General features: G+C 50.3%; 1 protein-coding gene across 1 annotated transcript in view; it reads right to left on the reverse strand.

Moving 5' to 3' along the window:
- Positions 1 to 511: 511 nt before the first annotated feature.
- Positions 512 to 12,500, reverse strand: part of tle3a (TLE family member 3, transcriptional corepressor a) — a 36,505-nt gene continuing 24,516 nt past the window's right edge. The window contains 13 exon segments of the mRNA XM_062546795.1: positions 512 to 2,677; positions 3,589 to 3,665; positions 4,471 to 4,621; positions 4,844 to 4,991; positions 5,444 to 5,691; positions 6,215 to 6,464; positions 7,383 to 7,456; positions 8,768 to 8,845; positions 8,847 to 8,944; positions 9,885 to 10,014; positions 11,651 to 11,803; positions 12,069 to 12,119; positions 12,457 to 12,500. The exon segment at positions 12,457 to 12,500 is cut by the window's right edge and continues 56 nt beyond it. Of these exon segments, the coding sequence (XP_062402779.1) occupies positions 2,570 to 2,677; positions 3,589 to 3,665; positions 4,471 to 4,621; positions 4,844 to 4,991; positions 5,444 to 5,691; positions 6,215 to 6,464; positions 7,383 to 7,456; positions 8,768 to 8,845; positions 8,847 to 8,944; positions 9,885 to 10,014; positions 11,651 to 11,803; positions 12,069 to 12,119; positions 12,457 to 12,500 (1,610 nt within the window). The 3' untranslated portion in view covers positions 512 to 2,569.

Raw genomic sequence — 12,500 nt, forward strand, 5'->3', positions numbered from 1 at the left:
CCATAGAAGCTTCTGGCAGGCCAGACATGTCAATCAGTGGCCTGGGTGGGAGAACGACAACTCCACCAAGAGCTTCCTCCATGGGTGCTTGGTCATTAGGACACTGCTAACACAACAAATCTAGTGGCAGCTTCAGACTGAAATTGGACTGGTATCAGAACAAAAAATACATTTTATGTGTATTTAAATGGCCTAATGTGTACATATTTCCTGTGTTCTCTGGTCATATTCAAATTAAGAAAGTGAGAAAGAAACAATATGGTCCTTATAGCAGTGCTAAAGCAAAACATGTAAGGTGCCTAAGCCTTTACTGTATTGAAAATTGAATACTGCATATTTGAATATGACCATCAACTCACTTGAAGGTCACTCTGCAACCACAGGATGCAACATCAGAAAAATGTGCAGAGGTCTCTTAATATGTTCCATATAAACATACATAATACAGTATACAAATATACAGATACATAAACACACACATGCAAAAACACATAACAGAAAACTGTTGTCATTTTATACAAAAACAGTTTATTGAATTATCAACAACTGTACATTAGCTTCAGTGACAACACAGTTTGCTACATACTTTGGTGCGTGTTTGAGAAGTGACTTTGTTTCATCCAGCTCTTTTGCAAAGTGGGGCAGGGGTGGGCGTTGGTGGGTTTCGTCTGAGGTTGGACAGTATGGAACATCACCATCAGGGTAGAACCATATAGAACCGTAAAGAACCATGGAGAACCGGCGCGCAGGCCACAGAGATGTGTTTGCGTTTGGCTTGAGCTGCTGTGAGGGGGGGATAACGCCGCGCTGAGTCGGAGTCATGTTATTCCACTTTGCTCAGTGCGTTACAAAAGACGATTGCTCACAAACACCCCAATGTCCGTCACTGGTCACTGTGACTGACGGTAAGGAAAAACATCAACCAATTTCTTAAAAATCCATAGTTAAAGTCACCCACTAACAAGACAAGATGCTGTTCCCCCAAATCCCCCTCCTCTCTCCCCTTTAACATGATACTGCACAACCAAAGAGTCTCTCATCCCCGCAAACCCCCAAAGTATCTGTCCAGAGTCCAGAGTCTCCTCGGCTTGATCGCAAGATGGTCTCCATCTCTCTCTCTCGTGCTCTCTCTCTCTCTCCGCGGTCATCACACTCTCTGGCCCTCCCCACGTCTCCCCTCCTTTCCCGCCGCCAGACCCAGACGGAGACAGGAAAGCAGGAAGTTCAGCAGACAGTCAGCAGAGGGATCTCATTTGAGTGTGTGTGTGTGTGTGTGTGTGTGTGTGTGTGAGAGACTGAGGATCTGTAAATATCTTATTCTTCCTGTTGGCTGTGGGCTCTGCATGAGGAGTGGCCCGTCCTTCAGAGTCCACTCCTGATTGGCCAGACGATCCGCTGCTCTCAGCTGACCAAGATGGCGGGGGGAGAGAGGGCGGGAGGAGGGAACCAGAAGGAATAGAATCCACAAGATTTTTTTTTTCTTTTTTCTTTTTTTTTTGTACAAAACATCTCCATAATTTGATGAAGCTCAAAATTGTTTTTTAATGGACACCAAAAAAAGGAGTAAATTAGATTTCCATGAAAGGTCAGGGCAGAAAATGAACTTCTCAGAAGGAGGAGGAGAGAGAGAGAGAGAGAGAGAGAGAGAGAGAGGGAGAGAGAGAGAGAGGGAGAGGGAGAGAGAGGGAGGGGAAAAAAAGGAATAGAATTTCCTCGGGATAAAAGAGAGGTCCTAATCTAATATCCAAACCCCGGGGGCCAGGGGAGACGACGCGTCAAGGAGAGGGGGACCATCACAAGTGGAACTGGACACCAAAATAGAAATCTATAAAGGCCTTTAGTCCTCCATTATATACATTTTTCACAGAACCTCCACCACGCCAGCAACTGCGGCTCGGCGAGCGAAGCACTGCTTCACGTCACAGCCGCACGCAGAACATTCTCAGTGTTAAAAATAAAAAAAAAAATACACAAAAAAAACCCGACAAAAAAATAATAATAAAAGGGAAGAAACAACTTTCCAACATAGACCGATATACAAGGAGATGGGGGAGGGGGGGAACACCAGACAGTCTCTGTCCTCTCTTTGTGCCGAGGAGGGGGGGCACTGAACAGGCAGGTGGGGTGGGGTGGGGGGCAACTGGAGAGGGGGCCAGGGGGGGGTCGTGGTGCTGATCAACCCAGACTGCGATCCGGTTCAGTCAGGTTCAGACCAGCCCGGACCCACCCAGTTCAGCTGCAGTCCTCAGGCCATTAAATCAGTCTGTCTGTCCTGGCAAGCAGGCAGATGAGGCGTCCTGTGTGTGTGTGTGTGTGTGTGTGTGTGTTTACGTGAGAGAGAGAGAGAAAGAGAGAGAAAGAATGTATATATATGTGTGTGTGTGTGTGTGTGTGTGTGTGTGTGTGTGTGTGAGTGTTTGAGTGTTTGAGAGGGGGTCTCAAGCGTGTATGTACATGTGTGTGTGTGTGTCTGGCCGTCCCCCCCCCCTTCCCCGACGCCCTCCACCCTGCTGTCCTCCAGCGGGGCCGGCTCCACCGCTGCTGCTGCTGCTGCTCTTGCGGAAGCGTCTCAGTAGATGACCTCGTAGACAGTGGCCTTCTTATCGCCTGAGCCCGTGACGATGTACTTATCGTCCGCCGAGATATCGCAGCTCAGGACAGACGACGACTCCTTCGACTGCGGGGGAAACAAAGACAAAGGCACAGCCTTTAATAGGAGCAACCTAAACCCAGATACTCTGTCTCTCTGTGTGTGTGTGTGTGTGTGTGTGTGTGTGTGTGTGTGTGTGTGTGTGTGAGGACTCAGGCTCCAGATATGGAATTTTCCTGAAAGCATTAGCCACTATCTGACTCCGCAGACAGTACAAACTAAAAGGTCATCCCATATACGTAAGACCGCCCTGATGACCATCCACACCGACCACAGCCCATTTAGTCATCATGTTCCCATACAGCAGCACATTTCTACCGTATAATTACTTACTGTTCCGCTAAGTGACCCATAACCACACACACACTAAAAAAAAAAAAAAAAAAAAAAAAAACATACCCATACACACACACACACACACAGAAACACACAGATTCTTCAGCTCTCTCTCCCACACACACACACACACACCGCTGCATCGGCACTAAGTGGTCAGCCGGTGTTGTTAATATCACACTCCGGTCCATTTCCGCTGATAAAGGCCCTGCTGTCAGACTGCGGTCACTCTGCCCTTTAGAAACCGGCTACAAGTCTGCAGCTCAGCAGGACACACACTTCCCCATGTGCTCAATCTATCCCCTCTCCCTCTCCACCTACCTTCTTACCTCTATCCATCCCTCTCTCCCTTCCTCCCATCTATTCCTCCTCCTCTCTCTCTCTCAATCACTCCCTCCCTCCATCTATTCTCCTCCTCCTTTCTTTCCTTCATTCCTTTCAGCTCCCTCCTCTCTCCCTCCTTCAATCTTTCTCTACTTCACTGTCCATCCAACAGCCTCCTTTCAACACACTCTCTATCCCCCCCCCCCCATCCACCTCCCCCCGCCCCCCCCCCCCCCCTGCCCCCCGCACAGACTGTGGCCCGTGTATTGATCCTGTACCTGGAATATGCTGGCGCCGTACGGAGTCCTCCATGCGTTGAGCAGATTGTCCTTCCCCGTGCTCACGAACCATTTTCCTTTTAGCGGGGGAAAATCAAACATCATTACGGATCCATTTGCACAGGGCCCACAAAGATAATGATGAAAGAGGAACAGAAAAGAAAAGAAGAGAAAAGAGAGAAAGAAAAGAGAGAGGGGGAAAGGAGCGCACACAGAGATGAGAGGAGAGGAGAGGAGAGGAGAGCAGAGACAGCATGGGCGTAGATGGAGGTCTGAAGGACAAGGAGGAAATGATTTACTGAGCCAGACAAAAGGGAGAAAAGCAAACACTCTCCACGTGCACTCCTAAGGCTGCACCCTGCGGAGGATACGCCACTCTCGAGGGTCGCGCACGACACCGGGGGTCAAGGTGCAACATGAGACGGGTCGTGGTACAATGGAGGATGAAAGGGAATCAAAGGAAGCAGCAAGTGGTTGAGATGAATGTTGATGTGGTATGAGTAAGCGGTGCCTAACTACAAGTGGTGTGAGTGTTGAGTGTATGTGTGTGTGTGTGTGTGTGTGCCTGTGTGTGTAGGATGATGGAGGTATACCACTCAGTGCCCATTAAGCTGAAGGCTACCATGCACTCCAAATGACAGTTGTGAGCTGTGTTTGAGATGCGGTACAGTGAATGTATGTGCTTGTGTCTATCTTGGGGGAAATGTAGTGAAGTAAATGCCACTGTGCCTTTGATGGTATGGTATGCTACGAGTGTATGAGTGTGTAAGTATGTATGTATGTATGTGTGTGTGTTTGAAAAATGTCTTCCACTGTTCTGTATGGTATAGTATAGCGTGTGTGTGTGTGTGAGTGTGATTAAGTAAGGAGAAGGCTGCTTACCACAGTAGGCGAACTTGAGCGAGAGCACACAGCTCTCGTGGAGGTGCAGCTGGTACTTGTCTGGCTTGGTGTGGTGCAGAACCTCCACGTTACTGCTCTCCATGCCCACAGCCAACCACTCGCCCGTCGGACAGTAGCCCAGGGAGAAGATCTGCGCACACACACACAGAGTTACAAACCCAGCTCTTTCTCTATATAAATTGACACATTAAGTGTCTTTCGGGGACTAGCTTTAACTATCCAAAAACCCATTAGGAGCTGACAATGAATGGGACAATTCCCTGAGCTGTACAAGGCACAAGAGTGTATACAAGTCTCATGAAGTGTATGCACTAAGGTCAGCAGGTGAGAGGTCAGAGGTCAAAGTGTGTACCTGGGAGGTGAAATCGTGCTGCTGCAGCTGCCGTCCCTCCCTCAGGTCCCAGGAGCGGACCGTGTTGTCCAGGCCGCCCGTCCACAGCTTGGTGCCGTCGTGGGAGATGTCGATGCAGCTGGCGCCGTCCGTGTGGCCCTGGAACTGCCTGCGCGTACCCAGAATGCAACGGGAGAGGGCTGGGTGAGTGGGTGGCCCAATAACGACTTCTCACGTGACTTAAGGAAACAGCAGAGCTACCTAGAGCACCTGTAGTGCTTCCCATCTACAGATTAGATCTGGCTTGAGAGTATATAGCAGCAGCTATGGCTGCAAATGTAGTATCATACACAATAGTAGAGCCATCATACAAAATAGCGCACTTCATTAATCCCCAAAGATCATTAGTAGAAAAATACAATCAGATTCTAGAATAAAGTTCCAGTAACTCGGTGTGCATTTACAGTCATGTCCTGTGTATTAGCTGCAATGTGTATAAGCTACTTAATAAAATAAATATTTTTGGGAGCTCCTCGGTGTGCGGATCTTTGCGCTACCTTTGCGGCTAACAGTTTGGGAAATGACGGTACCTGGTGAATCGAGCGTGGGTGCGTATCTCACCTGACGAGCGTCTGGTTGTGCAGGTCCCAGACGGCGATGTTGCCGTCGCTGCAGCAGGAGAAGCACACCTTGGCGTCGGGGCTGATGGCCAGGGCGTAGCAGGCGGGCGCGGAGCTGGTCAGCTCGGCCTTGATGCGCGGCGTCTGCGAGGCCAGGTCCCAGATGGTCAGCGTGCTCGCCTCCCCGCCCACGATGAGCGTGCGCCCGTCGGGAAGCAGTTTACACGAGCGGATGTAGTTGTCACGGTTCTAGGAGGGGGCGAGGAGACGGAGAGAGAGGAAGAGTTTAGACACATCGGAGTGAATCTTTAGTCACCACTAAAGTCTTGTGCTAGTCGTGGAATACATGCATTAAATACACACACAAGGCCTCTTGGTATGCATGACTTGGCATGGCATGGAGTGCGGACGCAGCATGGCACAGAATGGCCTGGGCATGAGTGTGTGGTGTGGGCACGAGTTAGCATCAGAGGTGTGGGTACCAGAGTGGGCACGGATGCCACTCACCAGGCAGTCCCAGCTGGGAGACGGGGCTGTGTGTGTGTGTGTGTGTGTGTGTGTTATCCATACCAGGCAGTCGAGCTGGGAGACTGGTGTGTGTGTCCGTGTCCAAAAAAGCTAATCGAGCTAAGAGACGGGGCTCTGTGTATGGCTGTGTGTGTGTGTGTGTGTGTGTGTGTGTGTGTGTGTGTGTGTGTGTGTGTGTGTGTGTGTGTGTGTGTGTGTGTGTGTGTGTGTGTGTGTGTGTGTGTGTGTGTGTGTGTGTCCGTACCAGGCAGTCGAGCTGGGAGACGGGGCTCTTGCTGCCCGGCTGGCTGATGTCCCAGATCTTGACGCAGCCCTTGCCGCCGGTGTAGACGTGGCGCGTGGGGTTGCTGATGGTGACGGCGCACACCACCTCGCCGTGGTTCAGCGTGTTGATCTGCCGCGCGTGCCGCGGGATGCCCGGCCCAATCAGAGCGTCCGGCGGAAAGGGCACCGGCTGCATCTGTCCGTCAGCACTGACGTGGAAGGAGTACGCACTGGAGAGAGGGATAGAGAGGGAGAGAGGGAGAGAGAGAGAGAATAAAAATCTGAACAATACAATACAAAAATCGGCCAAAATAATCTATTACGCTTCATGAGCAGAAAAGAAACAGAAGCCAATGAGCAGTAAAGAGATGGAAATGAGGAGAGGGAGAGAAATACGGTGTTTATATGTGTGTGAGAAAGAGATAGAGAGAGGAGAGAGGGATATGGAGGATAGATGTGCAGAGGAGTGTAGGAACATAATGATGTAAATGTGTTAATGTGTAAATGAGGAAGGCAGTGAGAGAAGGGAGAGTGAGAATGAGTAAGAGTGTGCGTGCGTGTGCGTGTGTGTGAGAGAGAGAGACAGATCAGTGTGTACCAGAACATGAGGGGGTAAATATGTCAATAAAATCAGCGAGAGCGGAAGAGAGAGGCGTCAAAGAGGAGAAATGAGCGATGAATGAGTGTGAATGAGGGGATAGAGAGAGAGAGAGAGAGAGAGAGAGAGAGAGAGAGAGAGAGAGAGAGAGAGAGAGGGAGCGTACTCCTTCACTGGCTCTCATCGGTTCCCCTGTAGCGCGGGGAGGGAAGTGGAGTGCCCTAATTAACTCAATTAAAGCCCTATGAATGAGTCACTGAAAATGAGTTATTATCAGAGCAGACGAGAGCACAGTAGAGCAGTGTGTGAGTGTGTGAGTGTGTGAGTGTGTGAGTGTGTGAGTGTGTGTGTGTGTGTGTGTGTGTGTGTGTGTGTGTGTGTGTGTGTGTGTGTGTGTGTGTGTGTGTGTGTGTGTGTGCCTGAAGGGCCTGAGCTGAAGCTGAGAAGCTTCATCACACACACTCAGGAGCCGTGCTTAGAGCATGTGTGTGTGTGTGTATGTGTTTGTGTGTGGAAGGTGCTTGTGATGTCATCAACGTGCGACACTTACGGCTTGCCTCCAGAGATGGCAGAGAGACTGGCTGGCAGACCTGGAACCCTCATTTGGGGGTGGTCAAACCCCGGCTGAGAGAGGGAGAGAGAGGGAGAGGGAGAGGGAGAGGGAGAGGGAGAGAGAGAGGGAGAGAGAGAGGGAGGGGGAGAGAGAGAGAGAGGGAGGGGGAGAGAGAGAGAGAGAGAAACAATGGATTGAAGAAAGAAGAGAGGGGTAAGAGTAATGAGAGAAGGAGAAAGAGGGATTGAAAGACAGAGAGAGGAAGGGAGGGGGGAAGATGGAGAAAAAGAGAGTGAATTACAGTCATTATACATCAAAAGGCAGCGCACAATTACAGCCACACTTTTCCTCCTCTCTTTAAACCCACTTTACACACACACAGCCCCGGGCACTTCACTTTAATCACACAGTCAGCACTCAGGAATACGGAGACACAACATTTGCGAGACACAATTACAATATATAGGCCTGCAATGAAGCCAGCGCCAAGGAGAGAAGTGGCCGTCTCTACCTTTCACACACACACACACACACACACACACACACACACACACACACACACACACACACACACACACACACACACACACACACACACACACACACACACACACACACACACACACACACACACACACACACACACACAGAGCAGTGTGCGACGGCTATATTGAGCTCCAAGAATAAAGCAATCAGAGCAGGGGCGGGCAGGTGCAGGGAAAGGCCAGTCAATGTAACGCTCATTTCACACACAGTCACACCCAGTTCATCACACTGCACACGGCCACTGCACTCCCCGGAGAGAGGGAGGGAGGGAGAGAGAGAGAGGGAGAGGGGGAATGAGAAAGGAGAGGGAAAGATGGAGGGACAGAGAGAGAGAGAGAGAGAGAGAGAGAGAGGCGGCAGGCAAAGAGGGAAAGAGTGAGAGCAAGGGCAGGAAAGGCTAAGAGAGCAGGTGAGACTGGTAACCAGGTAGAAAGCAATAGAGATAGTGATGGACACAGGCACACACACACACACACACACACACACACACACACACACACACACACACAGAAATGGGAAATTTGAGAGCGAACAGATTGGAAGTGGAAAAAAGACAATAAGCGAGAATGAGAACATAAAAAATGAGAAAATATGGGGGGGGGGGGGGGGGGGGCAGAGAGAGCGAGGGGGAGATACAGGTGGAGTAAGTGGACAGTGTGTGTGTGTGTGTGTGTGTGTGTGTGTGTGTGTGTGTGTATATATATATATGTATGTGTGTGTGTGTTTATGTGTATATATATATATATATATATATATATATATATATATATATGTATATGTGTGTGTGTGTGTGTGTGTGTGTGTGTGTGTGTGTGTGTGTGTGTGTGTGTACTCACTATGGGTGAGCGTCCATAGGCGGCGGCGGCGGCCGCGCTCATCTGGGGGGAGATGTGGAGGCCGGCGTAGACCCCCCCCACCGGCCAGGGAGCCGTTCATCTCGTGGTGGCCCATCATGGCGAAGGGCGTGGGATACGAGCCCGCGATGGACAGGGGCGTCCGCAGAGCTGGGGCAGCTACGGAGGAGGAACAGGGGGACAGACCGGCGTCAGGGACATCTCAAGACCGATTTCATTTCTCACATTCAAGACCTCGTACAGAATATTTTTACTGCATTTAACAGAGTGAAAGCTCACAAAATGAAAACAATGGAGAGAAAAGAGCAAGGAAGATAGGGAGCGAGGGATACCACTAAATGGCACTGACTGCAGAGAGAGAGAGAGAGAGAGAGAGAGAGAGAGAGAGAGAGAGAGAGCGCAAGCGATAAGGAATGAGAGAAAGAGAGAGAGAGATGGAGAGAGAGAGAATGGAAAAGGGAGATGGAGAGATACAGAGATGGAGAGGAAGGAATAAAAGGCATTGACTGTGGAGCGTCTGCGTGCGGGAGGCTGAATGGAGCAATAAATCACTGAGCAGCAGCAGCAGCAGCAGCCTACAGCCAGGAGAGGACACTGTGTGTGTGTGTGTGTGTGTGTGTGTGTGTGTGTGTTGGGAGGGGGCAGGATTTAATACCCCACCAGTACCAGGGAGGGGATGGGGATGGTGTGGGGGGGGGGGGGGGGGGCTTAAATACCCGACTAACACTGGTGGGGTGGGGTCTTTAATACCCCCACTAGTGCAGGCATTTGTGGCATTCAGATCAGCTCTTCCTGGAGTATTCACTCCACTAATTACTCATGGGTTGCCATGCTAACGCTAGTCAACACTGCAGGGGGCCAAGGAGAGAGATACCGTGGGGAGGGGGGGGGGGGGGGGGGGCAGGAAACGGACAGATGAGAAGAGAGGCAGGGGAAAGAGACTAGGACAGGCAGAGGGAGTGATGAGAATGCAAGAGAATGTTCAAAAAGATAGAGAGAGAGAACGAGAGAGTGAAATAAAGAGAACGAGAGAAAGAAAGAAAGGACAGAAAAAGAGAGTGTGAGAGAGAGAGAGACACACACACACACACAAACTCACCGAGTGCCTCCATGGGGGGCTTGCCCAGGATGGGCCTGAGGCCAGGCGTGGTGCTGGTGCCAGGCGTGGGGGCGTCGTTGCGGGGCGTGGGGGTGTTGGACTTGAGGCCCGGCGTGGAGGATTTGTCATTCTGTCGGGAGATGAGCCGAGCCAGAGAATTAGTGGAGTTACACGCGCACAGACACAGAGAGAGAGAGAGAGAGAGAGAGAGAGAGAGAGAGAGAGAAACATTCAAAATCCCTCCAAAGACAGAAAGACAGGGGGGGGGGGGGGGGGATAGAAAAAAAAGAGAGGAAAAAAAAAAAAACCTCAAAGTAGCATCCAGGCAGAAGATTTGAGAGCAGGCTGAACTTAATCCAATCCAATTCTGACAAACTCGCTACTCCTACCAGGCTATAGACTCAAGCCATTTATCCCAAACCCCATTACTGCTACAATGGAGATGAGGCAGCGTTTTATCCCTCCCTCTATCCCTCTCTCTCTCTCTCTCTCCATCTCTCACCCTCCCGCGCTCCCTCGCTCGCTCACTCTACGGTTTAATCTGCCTGTCCCAGGCACAGTGGATGTGAATGGTTAAAGGCGCTGAGTTATTAGTGCGGTGGCTGGCGCTGATCTGACTAAGGGGATGCATTAGGCCTGACATTTACAGATGTATTTAGAAGAGGGAGAGAGGGAGAGAGAGACAGAAAGAATGAGAAAGAAAGAGAGAACGGGTAGGGAGGAGGCCCCCTGTTACTCCACACTCAGACAGAGGTGTGAGCTCTGTATAAGCAATCACCTGATTTCCTCAGAACTCCACACGCCTCTGTCCTCACCTCATGACATCACACACGCTACACTCAATGCACCGTGGACCCTCTCTAGAATGGCACACGTCCCAAAGGCATCTGGACTGAACGCGAGGGGGGGGGGGGGGGGGTCGTCAGAAAGTAAAATGTCTAAGTTAGCTAGATAACTGCCGAGAGTAAAGTACAGAAAATCCCAAATCTGGAACATGGATTTGAAACATGGAGTCTAAACGGCCGTGTTTAGGGTTTTACTGAGCGAGTGTGCACTTATCCGGATGACGACGTAATCCTGCTTTGAGAGAGATCCCATAGACCTGGAGCCCAGCGTGACAATGGTGTACAGGAGCGACAGCGGCATCGGGCCACAGCCACCCGCCAATACAGGCATGCATCGTAAGCACAAGCGCGCACACACACACACACACACACACACACAGCCATCTGCTACAGCATGGAGACACAGACTAGGAGACTTGGAGTGATGGAGGGAGAGAGAGAGAGGGATGGAGGGAGAGAGAGAAGGAGGGAGGGAGAGAGAGAGAGAGAGAGAGAGAGGATGAGGCTGACAGATAGTGTAGGTATAAGACTGAAAAAGAAAAAAAAAATGGAACAAAAGAGCATGGACAGGTGGAGGGAGGAAAGAGGGGATACAGAGAAGGAGGTGAAACTATAAGGGAGACTAAGACGCAAAAGTGGCGTGGGTGGAAAAATGGAGGGAATAAGGACAGAGAAGAAGAGCGGGAGGATAAGAAAAGAGAGATTCTTATGTGGGTGGAGAAATGGAAGTAAGGAGAAAACGGAGAAAACAGAGAAAGTGAGTAGGAGAGAGAGAGAGAGAGAGGAGATGACGTTCACCCCTATATGTCTGTGCTGTGTAGTTTTGGAGGAGGGTTTAGGAAACAGAGTGAGGAATGAAGAGAGTGGAGAGGAGAAGAGGAGAAGAGGAGAGGAGAAGAGGAGAAGGTAATTAACCCTTACGTGGCCGTGATCCTTGGTTTTGGAGGAGGGGGTGCTTCCTGACGAGGCCACAGAGGCCGGGCTGTTGGGCGTGTCCTTCTTTGGGGGGCGGGGCTTATCCAGACCGTTCTCTGGTGGGGAGTGGGCGGGGCTAGCTCTGGGAGTGGCTGGGTCCTACAGAGAGAGAGAGAGATAACAAAAGAAAGAAAGAAAGAGAGAAAGAAAGAAAGGAAAGAAAGAAGGAAAGAAAGAAAGAAAGAAAGAAGGAAAGAAAGAAAGAAAGAAAGAGAAAGCCAAACAAGAGAGTGAATTGGTCAGTGATTACACACACCAGTGAAATGACTTGCAAATCATAGTAAAATCAAAAGATGGCCTTTATGCAAATCAGAAGAGGTTAGAAAAATATCAGACTGAGCGTCAGCACTCAGCAGTTCCTCACCTCGTTGGAAACGTCCACCACCAGATCATCACTCTTGTCCCCGTCGCTGTCCTGCAGGGCAGAAGGAGGAAAGGGAGGGATGCAGAAAAAAAAGAGAGGGAGAGAGAAGATAGAGAGATTACATTAGAGTGAATGAGTGAGAAGCACCAGTTCCATCAGCTCGCTACACTTAACGGCACGACACCTCTGAGGCCATTCTAAACAAGGCTGTGGACTGAGGTGAACTCACTGCCTGTCCAACTGACAATTACCGGTCCCAGCTCTACACGGCAAGGTTCTAATCCGTACTTCTACTGGTATATTTAAACGAAGCGGTCTGGACGGTTTCCCAAAACCAAGTTAGCTCAGGTGCGTGTGTGTGTGTGTGTGTGTGTGTGTGTACACTCACGTATCGGCTCATGTTGTCCTTCTCGTCTACTTTGCGCTTCTTGG

The sequence above is a fragment of the Sardina pilchardus genome, chromosome 10 (assembly GCF_963854185.1).
Source record: "Sardina pilchardus chromosome 10, fSarPil1.1, whole genome shotgun sequence".
In the NCBI taxonomy this organism is placed as follows: Eukaryota; Metazoa; Chordata; class Actinopteri; order Clupeiformes; family Clupeidae; genus Sardina; species Sardina pilchardus.